General features: G+C 38.0%; 1 protein-coding gene across 2 annotated transcripts; it reads left to right on the forward strand.

Annotated features, from left to right (window-relative positions):
• Nucleotides 1-25,009, forward strand: PPIG (peptidylprolyl isomerase G). Of its 2 annotated transcripts, none has more exons than XM_031599498.2 (13): nucleotides 1-156; nucleotides 7,878-7,957; nucleotides 8,065-8,139; nucleotides 10,404-10,511; nucleotides 11,010-11,054; nucleotides 13,001-13,088; nucleotides 14,275-14,304; nucleotides 14,392-14,531; nucleotides 20,085-20,289; nucleotides 21,323-21,490; nucleotides 22,571-22,655; nucleotides 23,304-23,440; nucleotides 23,743-25,009. In XM_031599498.2, the coding sequence occupies exons 2-13, from the start codon at nucleotides 7,897-7,899 to the stop codon at nucleotides 24,851-24,853; spliced, it is 2,253 nt and encodes a 750-aa protein (XP_031455358.2). In that variant the 5' UTR covers nucleotides 1-156; nucleotides 7,878-7,896; the 3' UTR covers nucleotides 24,854-25,009. The 2 variants fall into 2 exon arrangements, with proteins under 2 accessions (XP_031455358.2, XP_090000123.1); XM_090143997.1 differs by lacking the exon at nucleotides 1-156 and adding an exon at nucleotides 6,324-6,977.
• Nucleotides 25,010-25,993: the final 984 nt, after the last annotated feature.

The following is a 25,993-nucleotide window of genomic DNA, read 5'->3' on the forward strand; positions in this document are numbered from 1 at the left end:
CCGCCGCCTCTCCCGCCTCCGCGCCCCCCGCCGCCGCACCGCCCCCGGGGTCGTCCCCTCCCGCCCTCTCCTTCCACTGACGCAGTCCGTGCCGCACCAGCTCTAACATGGCGGCGAGGCGCTGAGGAGCGCGGGGCGACGCGGGCCGCGAGCGGGGTGAGTGCCGGCACCGCCATGCGGCCGAGGGAGGGCCGCGGCCCGGGCGGCCGCCGAGAGCTCGGAGCCGAGGACGGAGGTCGCGGGGCCCGAGCCCCGGCGCGGAGGGGGCGGGAGCCGAGCTCCTCCCCGGCCCGCCGGGGGCACCGCGGGGTCCCTCTCGCCGGGCGCCGCGGCTCGTTGTGGGGGGCGGCGGCCGTGAGGGGAGGGCCCGGGGCGCCCGCGGGAGGGCGGCCTCTGAGGGGAACGCGGGGCCCGGGGAGCTGCGAGCGGGCCGGGGCGGGAGGCGGCGGCCGGGGCCTGGTGAAAGCTGCGGCCGGCGGCGGGGCCGCTGCGGAACGTGCCGCCCGGCGCGCTGCCCGCGGCCTGGGTGCTGCTCGGCGCCGGCCTCGGAGTTTGAATGAAGCCTTCCTCCTCCGCCAGAAGGCGAAGTGAGCGGCTGTCTGCGGGCCACATGTCCTCCTCCCTCCGCAGGCCTCTCCCTGGGATGCGGAGCCTGGAGGAGCTGCCGTGGCGGCAGGAGGGTCCCCGGCTCCCTCTTGGGGCTTTCTTAAAGCCCTTGACGGGTGTTTGTGGGAAATGCGTGTTGGACCCGTCAGGCTTATGGCCGCGACCAGGCCGTTAGTACTGCACGTGTACGGTTATTCTTGAAATCCTCGGGACGCTTTGGAGGAGGGAGGCTTAGGAGAAAAAGCAATGGCTTATTGAAATAGGCTGAAATGTCTGTTATATTGCCTTACGGTTCACTCGGATAGGTGTCTTCCATAGGCCTGATAAGGAGGTCACTGTGGTAGCTGCTCAGCATTAGACTTAATCTTATGTAGACCTATGTTTTTGTAAGAGAGAATATCCAGTTTTTCGTGTTTTTGTTCCATATTACCTACAGGAAAAGTTGTTCTTTGGGTGGAGATAGATAATGGGTTTTGTTGTTTTTTTTCTTTTTTTTCTTGTTTCACAATAGTACACTGGGAATGGTATGAGTCACGTTTTTAGGTGCCACCATGATCAAAATATGACAACTAGACATGTTTTATGAAGCAGTACTTTATTTACATTTGAAGAACGTATATTTTTGATTTATCATGTTGGTTTTTTTTAAACTACTTTAAACGATTTGAAAAAAGTATGGCTCTAGTATATGAGGTAGGTCTGAAGGGGGACATACAAAATAATAAAGGATGCTTGGAGAGCATCCTTTGGGGCTATGTGTTTTAATTAGAGCATTTCTTACAGTCCTTTTTTGTGAAACATTTTTGTTTAGGAGTTAGCCAGTCAATCATCCAGCGGTTAATTTTTTTTTTTTTTTAAATTGGCTTTAGGATTTCAGAAAATCAGTGGGTTGGGAGTTAAGTGTATGTGCTGCAGTGGAGGATGTTACTGTAGTGCAGTGTGATGTTTCCACTGCCACTTTAGTCCTCTGTGCCACGTGCACTCCCATACAAGAGCCACTTTCCATTTGGAAGCAGCCAGGAGCACATCCAGCTGTTTTCTAATGGAGTGAGGATTTGGTTGGAGGTTGGGGTGGGGCTGGGAAGGCGTGTAGAACTAAAGTAGTTGAGAGAGAAGGAGGACGAGATCATAGAACAAGTTTTTTGGAGGGTTATGGTTGGCAAATATATGTCAGCATTAAAAACTGCCTGTCCAGCTGTTACGCAGTTTAGCCTTGTTCTGGTCTCCAGTAGCTAGGACAGAAGTCTGAAGTCTGTTTTGGTGATTCCAGCAGGTGACTGACTTGCTGATTACGCTGGACCTTTTAAACACTTTTTTTCTTTTACACAACACTAAAGCTTGTGTTTTCTTAGTATTTTTTCAGTTCTACAATTCTTGTTTGTTGGTTAATGGCTTCTTCTGGACCTAATGCAGCTCCAGTTTCCAGTTCTGAATGGTAGGATTGAAGTAGTCATGTTCTTCACCGCTTCTGGGAGTGCTGTGAGCAACTAAAGGCATCTAGTTGTGCACAGACCTGGGAAAACACGTCTGTGTTTTTTCACAACTCTAACAGCAGACAAGAAAAAGAAAAGAAAAAAGGAAAACAAACAAACAAACTTTTCTGGGTAAATCAGATGATAGAAAAGTGTGACTTATTCTCAGCAGCAAAGTTTTTCCTTGGTGTCAATGTAAGTGCCAAGGAAATTTTAAGGTATTTTTCATTTTAGGTTTCTCCTTATTAGGACACTAAAAGGAAGGGCATGATCTTGTGAGAACTTGTATCCCTGTTCAGATGGTTTTAGGGGAATGTTATCAGCTTCTCAGCTTAATCTTGTGTTCTTCTTCCAACCAGGACATTACATCTAGGTGTGCATTCCTTGTATACTTCAAGAAGCTCAATTTTATGTTAGCTGTAAAAAAATCTTACAAAAAGTTATGTAAATGAGTTCTGCTGTGCAGTAGTGTAGGAGTGCATTCTGTGTATTTATTCAGGACCAATCTGAACATGATATCTGACATCCCTCTAAGAGGATAGCAGGCTCCTGGCAGGCGATGGCTGATCTTGTCAGGTACCTCTTCCCTTGATTTCATTTTTTAGGGTGAAAAATATATAATCAGTTCAAAGGACACTTTCAGCATTACTTGAGATAGAGAAATTTCACAAACCTTTGTAAAATATTTTTTTTCTACAAAACATTTTTTTTTAAGTCCACATGATTGCCAAGCGGCATCCAAAAAAATCTGAAATGTGATGAAATGCCTTTAAAAAATCTGTTGGCAAAACAGTCCTGTGTTGCTGATTAGTAAAATGAAAGCAAATTAATTTCTTTAGTTGTCATTGCTGCTATTTGGGAGGTTCTGCTGTTTGGGAACACAGCGAGGAAATTATTGAGATTGGGATTGGGCTTGTTGGGTTTCTCTTCTTGCTTGCAGTATCATTCTACAGAGCTGGAAGTTCATAATGGCACAAGTACTAGGATAACATGTCTCATTTAGCAATCATACATTCATTTGCAGTTTAATCTGTATAAAACAAATATACCATTCTTGGGCTGTGGCTGCACTGTCATATTAAGTTGGTATGTGCCGCTGCCAAAGTCTTTTCTTGAAAGGATGCAGAGGAGGGTGTAGTTTTCACGTGTTTAAGGAGACCCATCTATATCTGTACCAGGGCTGGCCATGCTGTTGTGTGAGCCCTCCATTCTGGGGTTCAGCCCACACGGCTTTAAGTGATTGTGGAACAGCACTTGTGAATGTGGTGTTCACTTGGTGTATTTGTGTTCTCTACATTCAAAATATTACTTTAAAATGTTTCTGAAGATCCTGGACAGCTATCTTTGCAATATAAAGCAATGTAGATTTGTCTTTGTGCACGTGAAGATGACCTGAAACAAAATGCTGGGAATGTGGATTTATGTGCTTTATTTTTCATTTGGGCATCGAATGAAGACCGCTGCCAAAGATAACTGTAAATTGATGCGAGGAACTAATATGAAGACAAAGTCAAGGAGAAATTAGAACTAGGGGAGAGTAGATATGAGTAGGTGATGATAGAGAATGCAATGAAAGAAGAGGATATAGTAATATATTTTTTCCTACTAAATTTGCTCCAAACCTCTTGTTCTCTTTGCGGGGACTGGAACAAATTAGCAGTCCAGTGAGCTGTGTGCCATGGTTACAGGTGAAGGGTTTATTTTCCTGGGAAATAGTCCCATACTGCTGCTTGCTGTCAGCTCTCATGAGATGTGTGACGCGTGGATATTCCAGTTGATGTGCATCTGTGAGGGCACGTTTCAGTCTAACCCATTTTGACTAACGCATTTCAGTTGAAAGGAGCTCTGTTATATTAAGCGGTATTATTACTAGATCCTTGCTAGCACAAGTAATTTTGACTGGAAAAAAAAAGTTCCGCAGGATGTGTGTTTTAGCATATCAACTAGTAGGAGTGACAATTTCTGGCAGAGATGCTTGTGAACAATCTGTGAGGATTATCTTTTTCATTGGCGTGGCTCATTTTGGAAGGAAATGGCTGTCTGCAGCCTGGCTGGGAGCTGGCCATCTTTATCTGACAAATACTTGAGCGAAATAACGAGTAATGCAGGTGTGAAGGGATGCGAACCCTGAAAGACACAGCTGGTGATGCACTAGTTACAGGTGCAGCTGTTCTGGAAAAACATAAAGCATAGAGTGCTTTAATATTTATTGACAAATGGGCTGTTTTAGGCGTACTGAAGCTGGTTGGTTGTTTGGTTTTTTTTTTTTTTTTTTTTCTTCATTGTTTCTTCTCTTAGTAAGAAGTTCCTCTAGCAGGAGATGGATGAAAATGCTGAGTGATGTGGTCATTTCAGAATAGTACTTGGATTGTTGTATCCTTTAGTACATAGTTTTGGAAGGAATAAGTAAGCTGACTCGTAAGAAAGATTGCCCTTTTCTGTAGTATATTTCTGTATGTAGATACAGTGGGTACCTTTTGGATTGACTTTAGAATCAAATTCCCCTCAAATTTTATCATGTATTGTAAGCTAATAGCATCTGCATTTTAAATTAAATTTAAGGAGAAAAATACGCAAATCATGTAAGCCGTGTTGTTAGCAACACAGGTTGTAAGTGTTTATAGTACTGAGCTTTACATGTCATTTTCTCTTTTTTATTCTTAATATTCTCAGATTTCTCTGGTTCTAAAATCACTCTGTGTACTTGCTTTTAATACAGGTTTGTGTGATAGTTGTAAAGTGACTGTATTTATTATTAAATACTACATGGATCATCTGTGACTCAGTAGTACTGTCCTCAGTGAGGAGATGTGTCTGAAGTGCTGGTTATACTAAAGGTACTTAAGTCTATTGGAAAGCACATGCTCTCTTTTCAGATAAATGTTGCTGATATTTTAGCTAGTTGAAGAGGGCTGTAACTAAGTTTATCCAGCCTGTCAGCTCTCTCTTCCGCTTGTACGTCTAGTTCCCTGCCTACCCCAGCCTTTCCAGTAGGTTTTGATTCTGTTTTCCAAATGTTTTTAAAGATAAGGTAGTTCTGGATAGCTCAGAAGAGTCAATTGCTGCACAAAAAAGAGATACCTTTTAGTGTTCTCCCCAAGAGAGGCATTTGCAGCATCTACTCAAAGGAAGGTACGTTTATTTGGTGTGTTGTGCGTCCAGTCAGCATGCCTGCCCTGCACAGTTGCCATCTGTTACCATGTGCAGCCAGTATTTATTGGAGAAGTGATACTGTTACAGGACTTTTTAAAGCAATTTGTGTTTTTTTGGCTAAAGTACTGAATATAAATGTTCATGTATGCACCTTTATTTCTCAAGCAGATTACCTGTAAAGCAGGGTTGAATCCCTCCTCACCCAACTCACTGAAGGCCAAAATGCTTCAAGTTTGGGTACAATTAGTCAGTTGCTGTGCTGCTAGGCCTTAGGTGTCTCGGTTCATTTCAGCCCGTCAGTTTGATCACCAAACAATATGTATTGTAGCATTTGTTCTGCGAGGCTTTCTGCAAAAAAAAAAAAAGTCTTCCTCTCCTGTGTGGCTGTGTAGCACATTGTGCTGGTGGCAATGTGTGAGTTGATGGGCAGCCCGTCCAATTGCCTGCCTTATCTGCATCCCCTATGTGGGTCCAGCCGCCTGTGACCCAGCAGCATCCAAGTCCCCGGCTATGTGCACTTTCTCTGATTCTCTGGCTGGCTACAAAAGTTGCATTAATAGTAATAGAGGAGATAGAGCAAAAACAGTTCAGCAAGAAGAGCAAGCAGGCTGAGGCAGGGCGGCTGCTGCTGCTTTTGGTGGATCTCTGGCTTGTGTGAATTAACTTATTAGACAGCTAAGTGTATGTGTGCTGAGGTTCTGCATGTTTGCACAGTCTAGCTGTGCTAAGAATCACGTGGATGATAAATTATTGAGTGGTGTTGCATGTAAATCCTTCCTGTGTTGCTCTTGTGATTTTTTGCTGTGTAATCTTGGCAAGATGCTGAGAGTGATGCTGAGCACAAGGAGAGAGAATGCAGACTAACACAGTTCTAGAGTCTTTTGATTCCTTGTAGCCTCTCCTTCATAAACTGGAGTGACGGATGGTAACAGTTGTATATTTTGAGGCTGTTTTGTGGCGTAGCTATGGGTGAAGCTTTAGGAAAGGTGTTTGAATAGTGTTTTCTGGCAATTTAAAAAAAAAAAAAAGTTGGATTATATTTCAACTTCTGGAGAAAGTATTCCAGTCTTATGGATCTTTTTGCCATCACTGTTTTTTTCCTCTCTGAATTCAGAGAGGATGCAGCCTTAGAGAAGTGCTATGACTGTGTGTGATGCTGGAAGACTGCAGTTGCAAACGAAATTAAGTTACTGCTCTTACACAAAAACAAGGGGATTTATGTGCTTAAAGGTATAAGACAAGTTGTATTAAAAGTATCAAGATAAACAGATAAGCAATGACACAAAAGGAAAAGAAACAATACAAAGCCAGGATTGCTTCATTTGGCAGTAGTTTTGGAAGATCTACATCTTTTTTTATAGTGTGGAATGGTTTTGATCCTGGTTAGAGCAGCTCCTGACGTTGCATTGGCAAGAATCCTGGAAATATGCCTAAAAACGAAGGTTTAATCCTCCGCGTAGCAACATGTTCTAGTTTTGATCATCGTAACTTAACTTCTGCACTTTGACCAATCTCCTTATTTGCGCTGAAGTCCTGGTATTTCTGAAAGCATACCCACCTGACTTGCTCAACTGTTATGAAGAGCTCAGTGAAAATCCTTCGTGTTACTTTGCTTTCTGCCTTACATCCAAGTTTGACACAATAACACGCACAATCAGGGGCAGCCTGTCAGCCTGTCACCTCCGTGGTCAGGAAGTCCATCAGTTCACCTCTGGTCTGTACTTCCCACTGAGGAGTTGGGCAAGTGTAAGTAGTGTAGCAGGCTATATGGCTGTTTATTTTGTGAGAGCAGATGGATACTGCTCTCAGCATGGACGGGGAGTGAAAGTAAAATATGAGATTAGCAGCAAGACTGTTCATTTTACACTGTCACAAAATGATGGATTCAACTACAGCTGTTGAAGTTCATCATTTCTGGGCTGTCCACCTCACTGTGCTCCTCACCGTTACAAGCACAGTGTACTTTCTTGTGTCGCTGTAGTTCATGGTTGAGGTGTATTAATAGAATCTTAGTTTAACTGGCTGGGTTGTGAACTGCAGCCACCAGTGTATTGAGGAAAAGAGGCTGCCACAAGGCTTGTCCCTCTAACCAGAAGGTGAGCAGCCACCTCAGCCACTGATGCTGAGCCAAGCGGATAGCAAAAATGAGTCTGTTTAAACAACTGAAAGGCAGTTACAAAAAGTTGTTTGACACAGCTGTCTGGTCTCAAAGCTGACTTTGTCTTCCTCTGACACTGTTTTACCTCAAAGATCCAAGAATTTTAGGAGCAGACAACTTAAGTGATTACCTATACCATCTGGAAAGCAAGCAGATTTACAGCTTTATTATCCCCATACCATACAGTATCTTTTGTGTTTGTAATTCCTTACCTGAAATACGTCACTGAAGTTTAGATTTGATAACGTTGCAACAAGAATGACCAGAATTACTCATTGGCTCCAGAAAACATGAAAATGGCTTAAAATACATAAGTAGCTCTTTCTTAATCTTCAGAAATACTGGTTTTGCTATCTGTTTCTAAAGTTTCTTTCTATTTTGATGTTTTCTGCAGTTCTTGTCTGTATAAAATCTTCCACATTGTAGAACTTGAATATAGATTCACTACACAGAGGGATAAATTCAATTGTATTTTTTATTATTTACAGTATTAAAATTTTCGAAGCCATGGGAGTAAAGGTCCAGAGACCTCGTTGCTTTTTCGACATAGCCATCAACAATGTACCTGGTAAGAAAATGAAAACAATCAATTCGATAATGGGATATTCCTGTAAAATATTTAAGAATAATACAAATACTAGTTAACTTCATAACAAATATGCCTTTTTCTTCTAGCTGGAAGGGTGGTCTTTGAACTATTTTCAGATGTGTGTCCAAAGACATGTGAGAATTTTCGCTGCCTTTGCACAGGTTTGTAGATTTTAATATTATTTATAATTTCAAATGTAATACCATGTTTGCTCATTTAACATCTGTGTTAACATTTTCCTGATTTGCTGAGGTGTAGAACTAAGTACATCAAACACTAGTTCTTTGTGTATCTGGAGATTTAGCAAACTTCTCATATATATCTGATGTAGAATCAAAGCAGTTGTAGTTTTTGGCTTAAGATGTTGCAGAGAGCATGTACTAATCAACATTAAATGCTGGCACAGTAAGCTGATTTTCTTTTTCTAGCACAGATACTACTGTTCACATTGTATAACATCATCCATCTTAAAAGGTAGCCAATAAGAAGTCAGGCATGGAGGATTACTTTTCAGTTTTACTATACTTGTATATGTTTGAAAGCTGTTGCTGGTATGCATTAATATTTTGCTTCACAGTAGTTTTGTTGGATACTGGTGATTTCCACTCCTAGTGAAATTCAAGTTATTTGTTGAAAAAATTATTTAAGAAGATTCTTTCCTAGAAGCATTTCCAAGTAGAATTATTTCTCAGTGCTCTGCCTGTTTTGGTTGGAAACGCTCAGAGCTTAGTAGAACTTGAATGTTATTACAAGAATGATTCTTTGAATATATAAATCCATGTTTAATGTCTTCAGCATTTCCCACCTTCTTTCAGTTTGTTGTCTTTCAGGTCAGTGCTTCATAGCTGTTAATACTGAATCACTTAGTACTAATACCATCTCAATCAGGTGTGAGTTCGTAATTGCATTCATGTCAGGTTAGCTTTGTGCAGCATTCATGAGCATTATCTCATCAAGGGATTCTGGTTCAGAATCAGATTATCAAAAATTGCTAACAAATTTGAACCTTAAAGTGGTTCTTTTTATTCCATAGTAGCGTGTTTTCATGTGTCCGTGGCATTCTTTATTTTCTGTCAAATGTCCAAAAGTCAGATTTACTGCACAAGGTGTTATTCTCTGAAAACTGATCTAGATTTTTCACTTGAAGTCTTTGAACAGCATTTCAGATCAGAAACATAGTTCGTTGTTTAGTTTAAAATCAAATCAGATTTAAAATCAGGGGCTGAACTACTGTGCTGCTTTAAAATATTTAAGAATAGTGAAGAAAGTATTTTGATGAAGTATTTATGATATTGATCATAAACATCTTAAATTTTAATTTTATTTACACTTGTCTTTTTTCTGGTGGTTTTGAAAAAGATATGCTATCTTGAAAAACAGAGATGTTTTTACTGGCATGCCTGTTAGGTGTGTGACAGGCCAGCACAGTATACAGCTGCACATTTATCAAAGTTCCTATCGGAAATGTTTTTTTGAAGCTAGTCAAATCCATGTGGGAGCATTAGGTAAGTTCAGAGGTAACTGCCAGTTTCACAGCTCAGAATGAGATTGTAAGAAGATACAGTCTAATGGTTTGGGGGCAGTGTAAGGCAGAGTCCTTTGTCTTTCAGGATAGTCCCTGCTCCTTACTCTTACGCTTTTTTACCTTGAGGTTGGCTTTGACATTCACATGGCCCTTACCATGAGCCATTCATCTGGCTATTTCAGCAGAGACCTTGTTTATTTGAAGGTAGGAGCAAAAGTAGGTAGTGTTTTGCTGAGGCAGAGGGCTTGCTTATGAGTCTGAAGAGCATTAGAACTGATTCAGGGGAGGAGACTGGCAGTTGGAATCATGAGTTGGGAAGGTAACAAGATTCCTTTAAAATCATTTCTCGTTCCCTCCGTGTCTCTTTTTTTTTTTTTTTTTCCCATCTTATTTTTTGGCTATGAACTTTTATGCTACTTTAGTCCTGTAACTGAAGATCTGAGTTTCTCAGTTGCTTCTGAGCAAGGATGGTTATGTTAATCTGGCTGTTTAATTTCCATCAATTTCTCAGCAGTAATAGTAATACATTGTCCCCTTTGCATGTTTAAACCTCTCCAAGTAGATGGCATTCTCCATTATTTGTGTGAGCTCTTAAATGAATTCTCTGTGAATTAATTGTGCTATGACTGTATGTGATGCTGGGCTGGCAAAAAAAAAAAAGTTGTTATTATGTTGTATGCTAATGTAAGTAAGGATTTCTTTTGGCATAACTGTAGAAATAAAAAGTAGTTTCTGTGTTGCTTTCTTACTGGCATTACAAGTATGCATTCACCTCACAAATTAATGTTTCAGAGCTTGGTAGATAGTTTTGATTAAGCATTTAAATAACAAATTTTTGTAATGGAGATTGTATGGATATCAAGAGTCATTTTGTTTTTTGTTCCCCTTCCTCTCCTTTAGGTGAAAAGGGTACAGGAAAATCCACCCAAAAGCCATTGCATTACAAAAGTTGTCTATTTCACAGGGTAGTGAAAGATTTTATGATCCAAGGTGGTGACTTCAGTGAAGGTATGATGAGAATCTTTCAAGAAAAATTTAATGCTTGTGCAGTAGAATGTTTTGGGAGTCCTATGTAACATCATCAATTTACATTAATTATGCAATTTAACTGCTTTTTTACCTACTTTTGGCATAAAAGAACTTTACGTATCAACTTGTGTAACAAAATTACATAAATTTATGTGCACGTATTCTGCTCTGTGACCTCATGTCTCAGAGCATTAAGTACGTACTTGCAAGTTATAAATATGAGGATAAAATATATCTGCTGCTGAGAAGTAAAGAAAAAAGGGAGCATATAGCAGGATGTGTAGGAAAACTTCCATCTTTCTCCGAGCTTGCTTCTGCTTAATGGTACTATGAAGATGTCTTGATCTTTGCATGTCTTGAAGAATAACGTTAGTGACTTGGATGCAGCTGTATCAGTATTTTGCATTATGAAGCATCTTTCACATGATGCAACTTCTTACACTGTTATAAGTTTTAAATCACATTTTTTCTTTCAAGGAAATGGCAGGGGAGGAGAATCCATTTACGGTGGCTTTTTTGAAGGTGAGAATTGTATCAGTCTGCTCTATTCTATTGATACTGTAAGCAGTTACCTATACATTCTGTAGTTTCAATTCTGTAAACCTGAGCAATGTCATTGTTTTTGTGAAGACTTTGTCTGGTAATTGAGGCCTTTTATTTTACTTCAGGTAATATTATTTTCTTTTAAAACAAGAACTTTTTTAATTGATGAAAAATAAAACCACAAGTGCTTTCATATATCAGCTTTACCAGATTCACGGTTTTAGAAAAATTTTTCAGCACAGTATTCTGTTTCTGAACATACCTTTTTTGCTTCAGTAGCTGGCTAAAAGATGGGGATTGCCTTTTCTTCCAGTCAGAAGGAGAAAACTTGACTCTGTTATGCCTTTCTTGCAAATCTTACCTTTGTAAGACAGTATAAATACCTGCTTTTCTGAACCCAAGAGGAATTAAGTATGAGGAAGCCATCCATTTTCTCACAGTACTGGTTCTCCTTCAATCACTGATGCATAAGAACTTTTCTCTCTAGCGTGCTTCTCAGCCTGTGTTTGTCAGGAGTTTACTGGAGCATCTCTGTTTCTTGGAGCAGTTTCATATTACACCTAAGCCTACATGATGGCTAGCCACCGCTGGAAGGGCAGGTTATCCTTCCTGCCACTTTGAATTTTGGATCTTGTCTGAGCTTGCAGCAAGGCATCAAAAGAATGATTCACTGTAGAGGCAGGCTGCAATTTTATATCAGACGTTGTGTTGAATGAACAGTTTGCAATTGCCAACAGGAGAAGGTCATACCTTGCATTGGCCCTCATTTGGATCAAACTGCAAACTGACTGCATGCTAGAATGTCTGAAGACTGTTAAAGCAAAAAAAATGTACTTGTTTCTCTATTGGTGAGTGGATTTTCATTTAATAGATAGGCAAGAATGAGAACCAGAAAAAGTGAGAGAGGTTGGAGAAGATAACTTTTACTTTCTGGCAGTTGCAGGATGTTTTTTCGACTTGGTCACAGTGTGAAATTGAATCTCTAGAAGGTATTGCTTGTGTGGCATCCTTAACCAACTCACTGTAGGATTAGATAGACACTCAGTGCTATGCAACACTGCAGTTACACGGGTGACCATATGGAGTAAGTGGGACTGTCCTTATTACTGGCTGTTACACTGTATGATGGGAAACCATAACCTTACAGATTACATACTTTTCTTTTTTGTTAATGCTGGCTCCTGCCCTTTGTATTTAAGGAGTACTGAGCAAACTTCATCTGTATAGTTTGGATCCCCAAGCAACTTCTATGCTGTTTTGTGGAAGGAGGAAGATAGGCTGCTCTCTTACATGTGTCTTAAATGAGGAATGGTGATTACTTCATACAGTTTTATTGAGATTTAATCTAAAGTGTCAAAGTGATGTGCTTATTAGAAGTAAAAGCTTCATTCAAGTTGAATTTATTTTCTTGATGACTTACTAAGATCATTTGTGTAGATGACAGAGAAACAGAAGCATTTTGTTATTGCTGACAAACTGACTATCCTTGTATACTAAGCAATACAAAATAAAATGCTTTCTGGAAGAAACAGGGTTTCTTAATAGTGCACAACTAAAAACTTTTTTTTTACTCCAAAGACGTAGTGATCAGTATGTGAGGAATAAAAAGAACTCATTTTCAGTTGTTGCTCTGTTAATGTCGGTAGCAAGAAAAATAAAACAAATCTCTTGTAAGAAAATTCCATTTTCCTTTTTTAGTTTTTCTCAGGCTATAAGCTATTAATTCATATTTCCCCTTCTTAAATTAAATTATTTAGAATAAAAAGAATAATGTATTTGAAAAAATAGCATTTGTCTTAAATTGAGTTTTAATGCAACTTTTTACAGATGTGACTAGTAAATGTATTTAACATAAATGAATTTAGAGCGTTCATCTAAGCATATGCAGTATATATATACAAAGTAATTGAAAATACTTGTTTTAGATGAAAGCTTTGCTGTAAAGCACAACAAAGAATTTCTTCTTTCAATGGCCAATCGAGGAAAAGATACAAATGGTTCACAGTTCTTTATGTAAGTATTGAACTGTTCTGAAATATGTGTGATTTACTGTTTTGTAAGCTGTAAAGACTTTTTTTGAGTTTGCATGGAAGGTAGTCTACAACATACAAAAGTTGATGCCTCTTTAAGAAGTTACATGGAAATAGCCATTTTCCTACTGTGCTCTTTAGGGAAAGGTTTTATCACTATGCTGTTTGTTGCTTATAGTCTATGCAAAAGACCTTTTGGTCCTCTTTAGTAGCTGTCTTCTAACTCAAGCAACAGCATAAGTCTGTTAGCTCCCTGTAGAGCTTTTTCACTTTTTTCTAGTATATGTTGTCTGGAAGGAAGCAAAAAAAGTTCCAGGGGTTCTGTAGCTCAAAGTAACAGAAAAATTTTCTGTCACAAGGTAACTTCTCAGTGCAGTGTCATTTATAGCTATATCTAAAGCTTAAACCTCTGAAATGCATCTGGATTACATGCTTCTTTAATTTAGTTATAGAAATAAATACTTGAAATTCATCAGTCTTATCCATGTCTCATTACCATAATTAATATGGTAAGCTTTGTGATGTAAATGCTTGTGATTTATCACTGAACCATTATTTTTGAATATTTGGGTGATTGTTACTGTATTTGGCTCAGGTTTGGTTTTGTTGTTGTTGTTGTTTTTTTTTTTTTTGCATGCCTGACATGTGTATGCCTTAGTAATTCTAATATAGGGGAAGGCTATCAACTGTTCAGTTGTCTGCACGTGTAGAGTGTCAGTTCTGCTTCTGATGTTAAATACTCTGTACATACAGATTTTTTTTCCTTTGCTTATTTATTTTCCCATAAGTTGTTGTTTTTTTTGTTTTGTTTTGTTTTTTGTTTTTCTGCAGTTTTGCTCTTCTGAGACAGTTGCCTTAATTTTTATTTCTGTTCCTGGTAGTATTCCTGTAATTTAAGAAATACAATTCTTAATACTTTTTTTTAATGAGAATGCGTCTAAAAATTTATCACAAATTGTTCAATAAAATGTGGTAAGGGATTGAATAGGTAGTTTGTATAAATCATACAATGTTTTTAACTGCATACAAACTTAGAATAATACATATTTGGTTGTATTCAATTTTGTTAATTCAGTAACTTTCATCATTTGTGTACATGCTTCAAATGTTGTCTGCTTCCACTAAAACTGATTTCTGTTTTCCTGTTTAAATTACACTGGAAACAACAGAACTACTAAACCTACACCTCACTTAGATGGGTAAGTATCTGTTACTTTCTTATACTTTTTTGGGATCTGCCTTAAAAATTAAATATTAGAATTCTTACTTTTGCTTAAATTCTTCAGACATCATGTTGTTTTTGGACAAGTCATCTCAGGTCAAGAAGTTGTGAGAGAAATAGAAAACCAGAAAACAGATGCATCTAGTAAACCATATGCTGAAGTACGCATACTGAGTTGTGGAGAGTTGATTCCAAAATCTAAAGGTATGCTTTAATTATACATTTAGGTATATGTGAACTGTAATATTTTGTTGCTAATTTTCTTCCTGTTGGTAGACACTGAAATAATTAGAGACTTTCTTGGTAATGTTATGGAGGTACAATCAGATAGGAATTAAGTAACACTGCAGTACAGTTTGTATCTGAAAAAACTTAGCTGGTTTTGGTGCAGAAGATGTTTTCTTTACTAGGTCAGCTTTAGTACAAAACTGGTTAGCACTTGTCCTAAAGAAGATGTTCTGTTAAGTGCAGTAACAGTCTATCTTCAATGACTGTGTCCTTTTTTGAATTGAATTGAAGTTTCAGGTAAGTCTTCAGAACAGGCATGTGGAGTAGAAAAGCCTGAACTTTCCCTTTAGCCCATATCCTTAAATAGCTATAAACTGTATTCATAAGCTGGAATGGGACAGAATCTCTTTGCTCTGCTGTTCCAGAGTTGAACATGGTATTGGAGACTGGATTCTGGTTCTCTTAAAAAAATAAGGGTCAATCTAAGATTCTGCTATCACTAGAAAATCTCAGTAAATGATACATGTTTAGTAGGAATTCTAATAGGGATTGTTATCGTTTTCCTTTCTCAGCACCTTCTGGTGGTAAGTACTGTGAAGAGTTGCACTAAGGATTTTGAGGCATGAGATAAGGCTAATTGTATCTTTAGCCTAAAGAAAATGCAAGCATTCAAACTTGAGCTTCTTGGTTGTTTTGTTTTCCTTATGGTAGTTCTCTGGTTACCTGTTGTGGAATCGATGTGTGTTCTGAAGTGGTGTTTTAAATCCCTCAGAATTCCAGGTAGTGGCTCATGACTTCTCAAAACCTCTGCAATTTCTTAAATTAACCCATGAGTTGTCCTGCGTTAGAACATTGTTTTTATATTTTTGGACAAAATAGTGCTTTATTGGTTGGAAAATGAAGAGGTAGGACTATAAATGTAGTATGGATGGAGCTAGTGGGTGAGATACCCACGCTCTATGTGTTCCTTGGTTAACCAAACTTTTTTTTTTTTAAGCCACTCGAAAAATCTTGAAGTTGAGTGACTACATGGAAGTCGTAGTTTCAATTGCACAGACTAACAGCTGTTAGATAGGCTTTTAAAGTACTCATCAAAGAACAGAGAAAAAAAGTGCATTTTTCCCTTTAGCTTTTCTGGAGAGATTTGACTAGTCCTACCTGTTTGTCTGCATGGTTGTACCTCTTTGGATTGGTACTGCTAGGATCCTGGAGGCTCTGCTCCCTGTAGCTGGTCTGTTGTGCCATGGAGAGAGGTTGCTGCCAGAGTGATGGGGGAAGGCCACTCAACTGACCATAAGGCACAGTACTAAATAATAGTGGGCAGCAGGAATATTTAGGAATCAGCAAGACTTATCCCTGCCCTCTGCCCTCAGTTTTAGTGCCTGAGTGCAGGGAGGAGTATGGGCACTAATGCAGAGGCAGCCTGATGAAGGTGCTACTTGCAGAATACTTGTGGTGATTGAAGAGTCCCTCTGTTGAAAAGGAAAGGCTTTCTGTATGATCTACAGAGGGAAGTCCACCACTACTGAGAGGGGATGGTATGACTGTAATTGTTTGCTAAATGCATAATATAAAGCAACTGAGACTGAGGTAGCAGAAATTGAAGGAAGTGTTTGTCAGCCAGAATCAGCCAAGCTGCTCTCCAAAGCTGAGAAGCAGGAGAAACCCCAATACCTGTGAGTATAAGGAAGAAGCCAGATGAAAGAAGCAGTTCTGGGGAGGTGAGTAGCAGCATGGAAGATGATCAATTGAATCATCTAACGGTGAAAGAAAGTATTTGTAGCACATTACAGCAGTAGCAGGCAAGAATGAACTGATGCTGTGAAATATGAAGCAGTTACCAAAGGAATTGGCTTTTGGGAGTTTGTAATCTAGGGCAAAGGATCAAAGAGATTGACAGTAAGGGAAGTATAATGGTGGTGAATTTATGTGGGAGGTTATGTTATGATAGCAAAGGGGGCTTAAATTAAGATCAGTTTTATAGACTTGTCTGATATGCAACCCAAAGGAATCGGGCAAGTCTGGACGGAGGGAAAACTGCACTAATGTTTCTTGAGTTTGCCTGGGTAGCCAGGATAGCACTACTAGGAGGAATCACAGTAGAAGTTAGGTGTGTGATTTGGATGTTTTTTTGGAAGTTGAGGAAAGATTTTGTGCTATTGTCATGAGTATTGGGATGAAGCATATTATGAAGGAAGCAAATGGAAGCATTCATAGAGAAGAACTGGATCAGTTTAGGGATGAGAAGATGATCACCTGACTGAATTAACTTATTGGACACTATGTAAATTGAATAATTAAAGATCACAGTTGAATTACAGTGTTGCAGAGGCTTAGAACAGAAGCTTTCTTTTGGGGTTACAAGTTCGCCTAGAAAAGTGGGATGTTTGTAGGCTTCTCCCTATTATTATTTGAAGTAGAAAGGTGAGTTAGTGAAAATGAATGAGAAAAGCTAAATTACAGAGGAAGAATCTCTTTGGCCAACTGGTATTTTTAAAAAATCTTAAAATGTAAGGGAAATTTCTAGAGGCTGTTTTTAAAACAAACAAAAAAGCCACAACAAACTTAAAGAAACCTACTGATGTGTCAGTGTTTTCTAAGGTCATTACAGACTAGATGAGCTACTCTGGTAACAAAAATGGCTTGCAAGTTGGACAGTGTTTGTCAGGAGCTTTTAATGAAGATTTTTCATGGAAAAAGGGCATTAGAGGATTCTGCAGACTACATTGCTAGTTTTGTTTCATGATTTTCACTGATGTTGAAGACATCCCTATTGAATCATTGCTGGTAAATGTGTGCCTTCTGCAGTTTAAAAGGATTATGGCTGCCTTTCTCATTCATCAGAGGACAATTTTGTAATTCAATTATTCTATCACTTCAGTTAGCACCTTTATTTTTCCCTGTAAAAATTTGGAAGTGATGATGCAGAGTTACGCATTTAGGAATCAAGGATTGTCAATGAAAAACATCTAGAAAGCAGTGATTCTGATAAATCATGTTTGTCTGGACTTCTGATTTGTCTCCTCCCTTGCTGCTTTTCTTGTCCCTCCAACCCCTAGACACGAATTTCTTCCATAAGCTCTTTGCATAGCATTGCTATGCTCTTCCTAACAGCTGGTTGCTCTTAACTGTTGTAGCTTCACAATTTTCTATTTTGTGGATTTTTTTTTTTTTAAGTGAACCAACCATTGGGTACAAACTGTGTGTTTTGGCTTTGACAGGTTCAAAAAGAAGCTAGAGATTGAAGCTGTGAATTATGAGATGAGATCATTTGTTCTGACCTTTGTGCCTGTGACTGTTTCTGGCCACGTCATTTGTTTGTTTCAGTCCAGGAGTCTGATACCACACATCTAACTAAGAGTTGTTACATTTCATAACAAACTGAAATGTGGGGAATGCTAGGTTGTATTGTGCAGTGTGGTCATGTAATTCATGAAGTGTGGTGGATATATGTCACAGTGAATGGAGTAGGAAGTAAGGCATCTATTTCAGATGTGACCGTAAGCTGAAACCTAATCCTGAAGTTAATGATCTGGAACAGTTGAACTGTAAATAGAAGTCTGTTTCCTTCTCACTTCATGACCTTCATGCTGCAGGAGTGGCTTCGTTTGTTGTTTTGATCTTTAGTTGGCCAGAACCACACTGGTTCTGTATTCAAAATAGTATTTGCTCATGGACAGAGTGAGCGAGCTGTCATCAGAGGGTATATAGGTTGCTCCTACATGGAGGTAGTGCCTCCTATTTATTTTCTGAAGTGTGCTGGCTCTCATGTCCGTTAGGAACCATAGCTGTCTCTATACAGATGGCATAGTACATTTTCACTTAATTTTCTACTCGAAAGCATATCCAGTTACATCCAATGCAGAAGAGGCAATGTGAAGTTCCCACAGCACATGGTTTATCAAAAAGAACCTACCTGAACCACAACTAGAATCATGTCTTGGTTGGCTAACTATGGATCTGTCCTTGCTGATTTTATAATGTTAGTCCAAGTGAGAATTATTGTTTCCCATGAAAAGTTGGTGGGAAGTGCAAGCCTATTACTACAAATAATGCATAGCAAGGCAGAAATTGATTTACCAACTGAACAATAGATTTAATGCAGTTTTTGTTGCTTTTGATCATCTCTGAGAAGTTGCTACCTTCCAAGTTGTCATTTTGGAAAAATGAGGTTAAGTTGTTGTCAAATTAGAGAACTTCTACACTGCAGTCATGTGATTGATGTTACTGATCCTACTGCTGCCTATCTCAAATGTCAGTCAACTTGATAATATCTGCAAAGCAGCTGGAGATCCTAATATTGATAATTCATAAAAAAATCAGTGCACTATTCCATGAAATAGCTGCTTTGTTTTTCCAAAGGGCAGTTTCCACATCTACTCTTCATAGAAGCGTTTCTTCTGCCTCAGGTTCTTTAAGTGAATGTTACTCGTTTTTTTTTAATCTTCAGATCTCTATCCTGCTTATGTAGAAACAATTACTTTTCTTGTATGTGTAATTGTTTAATGGTGAAGATTCATTTTTTTTCCTGTCTGCATTGATATTGTATTGTGTGGTTAGTGATAGTCCTTGAAATTTATAGGAGCCATGTCAAGTAAGATTTGACACTAATTAAAAAAATTAACAGATTATACAGAAACAACCAGTGTGCCCTTCCTGAGTTTTCAATAGAACTTTTAATTTTGTGGATAATGGCTTGATAAGAATTTCTTTACACATTAGAGAGTATCCATGCCGTTTAATTAACGTGTGTAGTGGTTAAGTAGGTCTGAGTTCCATTAGGGGGCATAAAAAGATATGTGTTGTGTTACTTCCTATTGGACTGCTGTCAGATTGATAATAAATTTCTGATTTGTAGCTAGTAGACACACGAGAAATGGTGATGTACGTAATTAAGGACTAGCCTGCTCTTTAGTGAGGTTCTTTTTCATACAAGATGGTTAGTAAGCAGTTTGTATCTTTGTGTAGGAAAACACTATGAGCTGAAGGAGTAGGGCTGTTCTCTGAGCATTGTTTCACTTAGTAGCAAAATTAAGTAATCTGAGTCTACCCTCTCTTGGGCTAACTTCCAAAGGTTGAGTGTACAGTTTATTTTCTTTTTGTAAACTTCTCTCATTTGTGGTTTGAGTATCTTTTACATGATGTCAGATTACATTGAAAGTCAAATAATTTTATAAATGCTTACAAAATTAATTTTTAAGAATACTGCATATGTAGCTTATGTTATATAAAATGTCATCACAAAACATACACAGTTACACTAATTCTTGACAGTACAACGTTAGTATTTTAGATTTTCTTTATGAAAACAAAATAATTTAAATTCCTTATATATTTAGAGACCTGTACTGTATTTTACTTGAGAGAAACAATCTTTTTCCCCAAAACCTTATTTTAGAGTATTTTGATGAAGTGCTTTCATGACACAATTACAAGCAGCTTAGGAAATTCCTAGATAAGTTTATTTTTCTGAGGTGATTTATAACTGTTTGATGTGTAAACATATGTCTTTATTGTTCTGACTTGAAGCCAAGAAAGAAGACAAGAAAAGGCACAAGTCGTCTTCCTCATCCAGTGACTCGGAAAGTTCAAGTGATTCAGAATCATCTTCTGATTCATCGTCAGATTCTGAAAGTGCTTCAGAAGAGAAATCTAAAAAGCGAAAAAAGAAACACAAGAAAAATTCCAAGAAACATAAGAAGGAAAAGAAAAAGAGAAAGAAAAGCAAGAAAAGGTCAGTATTGAGGGTTGTTTTTTGTTTGTTTTCTTTTTTTTTTTTCAACATATTCCTGTGCAGTATTGTTTTCCTCTCCTGTAACAACATAAAATACTATTCGGTAACTGGGGAAATAGGTATGTGGAAGTTTTGGAGACTGTTTTCATACATGACCTTACTTTTTCTGATTTGATGAAAAAGTGCATATCTGTATGCATATGTACTGCAGCTTGTACAGGAATGAAGGAAATGGGCTAAGAATTTCATATATTGAATTTGAAAAATTGCAGGAATGTTTGGTTTTACATAAATGATGATAATTTCAGTTGTATAGAATTCAGTTTCAATTGCATGCAGTGGGATTCCTGTGCCACACAGGAGCGTAAGCAGAACTAAACAAAAAAATTAAGTATAGATGAATATATGTACACCATTAGTTCTGACTGATGTGCCCGAAGTGTTGCAGTTTCACTAGAATGTGATAAAACTCCAAAAGTTCTTATTTCTGAAAATGGTGTTTCTAATCTTATAGTTCTATAATCTATACTATAGACTATAATCTATAGGCAATGCAGCTCACATTTTCCCAAGCTAATGGTAAAGTGTAAGAAACACTCATTTAGGGCCTAAGCTTTCTTTCTGTGGAATTAAGTCTATTTCACAGAATTTTATTGATTATATCAACTACTTGGGAGTTACAATAGTTTTTAGTCTGTTATATATATAAGTGTAAAAATCCGAACTCATCTTTCTTGATATATATTTATTTTAAATCTCTCTCTAAAAACAAAATAAGCTTTCAGTATTGCATCGCTGGACTACATAAAATAAAAGTACTGGTCAAAAATCTACTGCAGTTGCATGTTTCAGAGTAAAGGATGTAGGAGAAAGTTGTTTCTAAAACAGTTCTGTTTGTTCCCCGAGTTTCTGATTTTATCATTTGTATGCTGAATTGAGAGAATTCTGAATTATTGAAATAGATCAAATGCTTTTTTTCTTATCCACATAACTTGCCTTAAGCATAAATATTTATGTTTATACAAAAATACAGTTCATCTAGTGAAAGTGAAGATGAAAATCCTGAAGCACAGCCGTTATCTACTGTCCGTCCTGAAGAAATTCCTCCTATACCTGAAAACCGGTTCCTAATGAGAAAAAGTCCTCCTAAAGCAGATGAGAAAGAAAAAGAGAGGAAGAGCAGAGAGAAGGAAAGAGAGAGGTAGTATACCTGTTTTGAGTCTGACTAGACACTGATAGTGGTATGGTTGTAGTGCTGTATTAAAACTACTGAGTTATTTCCCTATTAAGCAGCTGAATGTTGTGATCACTTCTGAATCATTTTTTCAGTTGGCAACTGTTGGTTTTGTTTTTATTTTTTAGAGCAAAAGCTTCAAAACGTTTGAATATGAAAAAGTTAATGAATGAAAAATTTAAAATGACTGTTTCAAGAAAAAGCAAATGAAATAGATTGCAATTTCATTTAGAATTCAATATTGCTGTCTAAGCTGAGTCTATATCTTAGTCTGCCCCCAAAAAAAGAACTCAGCAGTCTAGTGAAATACTTTCTTGTAACCAAAATTGAAGCTTTCATGAGAAATTTTGGTTAATTAGCTAGCCAATACAGCAATATTGAAAATTTCTCTCTCCATAACAGCTATGCCTCTCATAATTTCCAACGAAAAGTACACCTAAAAATTAGTTTTTGTTTCTTTCTTAGCTTTCTTTTCCTTCTAATGTCCCTTCAAATGAAATCCTTTTAATATAGAAACTAGGCAAGCTTGTCTTACCTATTTTTAGGTTAAATCTGTTAAATAAACACATAAGCAGTACCTGTTCAGGCTTTGTCTCAAGTTACATTTTGCCTAAGTGGAAGTTTCATATGGAAAGCTACTGCTGTGTAATTACTGAGTATGCCCTTAGGAAATTACACAAGTTTCATGAACAATGTTTTATGAAACTTGTGCCATCTCAGGTTTTAAGTTTTACAATTATGCGATGAAGGATTTCATGATTGCCCATTATTGTAGCTGTTTCTGCCAGGGCTAGAAAGGTTTAAATGCAATTGAATAATTAAACTTCATCACTTGAGTTTCTGTTATTTTACAGTAACAGGTTTAATCAGACCTTACAAGTGAGCATCAGCTGTTCTCATGAAATGAACTGATAGTGGAGGGCAGCTGCGTATTGTCACTGCCAGGACACAATAGTGTCACTTAGAGCTGTGTGAGGATATGAAGTTGTCTTTATCTTCTTTCCTTCCTTCTTTGATGTTACAAACAATACCGATTTTTATTTTTAGTAATCTATCGAATTCCCAGTCAACATACCAGAGAAGGCTGCTGGTGACCAGATCTGGAAGGAAAATAAAAGGAAGAGGACCAAGGGTAAATATTTGCAATCCCTTCCTCAAAGCAAACAATGTGGTAGCACTCCATTTTCATTAGGATGGTCAATTTTGTAAATTAAAAAAAAAAAGTTTCAGATCAGAAGGGGACCAGAAACAGTACAATATGAGTAGCAAGAATGCAGGGAAGGACTTCTGCTTTTGTTGACAAGGGTGAACTTGTTAGGTTGCTTCTTCTGATTTTGTGCAACCGTATGCTATACTTGTAACAAATGTATTTATAATGGAAGTCTCTATCCTTCAAATTTTTAATAAAAACTTTCAAAAAAAAGTATGAAGTATTGTTTTAGTGTTGCTTGTCAAAGCTAAGAAGAATTTTCATTGTTAGAGGAGTCACTTGCATTTGTACTAACTAAAAACTAACAGAAGACTTCTCAAGAGTATTTGGGTACAACTATCTGGATGAGAACGTACCTTACAATATTTACTTGATCAGATATTTTGTATTGCTGCTTTAGCTGAATGATGTCAAGTACATTTTTCAGTAAATTAATAACTTTTCAGTGAATACATCTGAGTCACGGTAGGTGCTGTGGAGAATCAACCACCAGGGATTAAAACGTTGCTTTGAATTTCATGCGCTTTCATAGCTAACTTGCACCTGGTTTTCTTTTCTTTTTCTGTCAAGCGTTACCGGACTCCTTCCAGATCCAGGTCAAGAGATCGATTCCGACGCAGTGAAACTCCTCCACATTGGAGGCAAGAAATGCAAAGAGCTCAAAGAATGAGAGTGTCTAGTGGAGAAAGATGGATAAAAGGAGACAAGTAAGATTTCTGTTTGGTATATGTGCATTTAAATTTTTGTATATATTAAAAGTAATACATATTTTCTTCAATTTTCAGTTATAGTTAATTCCAAGAAAACAAGACACACTAACTTAATTATCCCATTGCTTAACTATCAGACTTCAATCATGCTCATTTGTGGTTTCCATAAAAATGTAATTATTATTATAAATGATGCAATGTGATTTTAAGCTACAATTGTGAAGCAGCCTCAGTCCTGACTTCATTTTTCAGAGTGGCAGAGATTAAATTATTTTTTAATTATTTTTTTTTTTTCCAAGGAGTGAAATAAATGAAATCAGGAAAGATAATCAAAAAAGCCCAGGAAGAGGAAGGGAAAGAAAAACATCGGACCACAGACAAGTTTCTGAAAGTCCAAGCAGAAGAGGGGAAAAAGAGAAGAAAAAAGATCATAAATCCAGCAGTAAAGACAGGGAGACAAGAAGAAATTTGGAAAAAGATGACAAGCATAATAGAAGTAAGACCAAGAAAAGAGGCAAATCTAGAAGCCATAGTAAAAGCAGAGAGAAATCCAGAAGTAAAGAAAGAGACTCCAAACACAGCAGACATGATGAGAAGAGAAGATCAAGAAGCAAAGAGAGGGACCGTGAGAAAGATAGAGAAAAAGAAAAGCACTATGATTCTAGAGGGAGAGATAAAGAAAGAAGTAGGAGTAAAGAGAGGAACAGAAGGGCAGGTTCAAGAAGTAATGAACATGACCATCGGAAGAGTAAAGACAGGGAGAAACATAAATCAAGAAGTAGAGAGCGTGAGCATGCTAGAGGAAAACATAGTTCCAGCAGTAGAACAAGGGAACGAAGCAAAAGCAGAGATAGGGGTAGAAGGGGTAGATCAAGAAGCAGAGACAGAGATCGCAGTCGAAGTAAAGAATATTCAAGGAACAGGGATAGAGAATCAAGAAGACGACGATCAAGAAGCAGAGAAAGGAGAGGTACACCAGATAGATACAGAGGAAGAGAAAATAGGAGGAGGAGAAACTCAAGGAGCTCAGAAAGAGAGGAAAGTCAGAGCAGAAACAGAGAAAGATACTCAAATAGAGAAAGTAGAAGCTCATATAAGAGGAATGATAGTGAAAGCCAAAGGAAGAGGCATTCAAAAAGCCGTGAAAGTAGCAGTCCTGAATCCAGTAAAGGTAAGAAGCCTGGTAGAGATCAAGATAGAAGTCCAGATTCAAAAAAGAGACCAAGTAGCAAAGAGAGAGAATCAAAATCGTACTCACACAGGAGTAATGAAAAGGAAAAGACCAGATCCTCAGCTGAAAAAGAAATTAACCAAAAATCAGAGAGTCAGGACAGAGATCATGCCCCTAGTAAGGATAAAAAGTCTGATCGAGAAACAAGTCCTGGAACAGATGATGACAGGCATGGATGAGTGTTTGGACTTAATGTTTCCATTGTCTCAAAGTTTTAGAGACGTTTTGAGGAACGCCTTTTTTTAAGATGTGGACTTCAGTTTGGTCTTTTGATAATCTAAAACCTGGATCATTTGTACTGCTAAAGTTTTAATAAACTTGAAATGAAAAACAAATTCTACGTGTAATACAGTGTGCTGTGTTTTAAATATTTCCTTGTTTTATGCATCCTTGTTTGTTAGCAACTCAGAAGATACTTTCTGTGCCACGTGTATTTTCCACCTGGTGAATTTACATTGGTGCATACAATGACTTCTTGTGAAGAAGCTTTTTTCATGTGTGAAAAAAGCTGCGCATATACTACGTGTATTCTTAAACCCAGGATAATTTTGCAAGGGGTTATCATTCCAGTGTTGGATGTTTGTAATTCAGTAGGTATAAATCCTAGGATTTTATTTTTTGTGAAGGAGAATGACTGACTTAATTCACTTCGTGATTAACAAAAATTAATTCTTCTCTGTACTTACGTCACTGTCAACAGTAGAATTTATTTGTGTGGTAAGGCAGTCATCTGTGTTTGGGAATTCTTTCTTTGTCCTCTATTTGACTGTAGAAGAATAGGTTTTTTTGAAGTGCTCATCACTTCACTTGTTTTCTTTAACCTTGCTCTTCTTGTTCCATGCTTTCATCTTTGTCTACTGTAGAAAATTCAGCTTGGGTGCTTCAATCTGCCATGCCTTGCTTCCTAGTTAATGAATGCACAAGAAAGTGAGAATTACCAGAATTCATAGTGGGTGTCTGCACATCTCGGAGATGTTGTTCCTTATTCTGACCAGCAGCCACCCAGCAAATCCTTTATATTTTTGCTGCTTTTTAACAGTTTGAAAAAGCAGTTAAGAGTTAAGACTGGCCCTTAAATTATTATTATTTTAAGCAAAAAATTTCTTCCCTCCTTGTGTCCTCACTTTCTAAAGACCCATCCTCAAACATGCATTCCTCAGTTTAATTCCCTCCCTTTTATGCTTTCCTCTCATGCTTTTAGGATTCTACCTTGTTTCTTTCTCAATACCACACCTTCATGAAAGAGAAGGAAGTCAGTTTGGTTGCTACAATATTGCTTACATATGTGCCATTAGCCCAGAGCTGGTATGTGATGACTG

This window comes from Phasianus colchicus, chromosome 7 (genome assembly GCF_987193195.1).
Source record: "Phasianus colchicus chromosome 7, bPhaCol1.hap1.1, whole genome shotgun sequence".
In the NCBI taxonomy this organism is placed as follows: Eukaryota; Metazoa; Chordata; class Aves; order Galliformes; family Phasianidae; genus Phasianus; species Phasianus colchicus.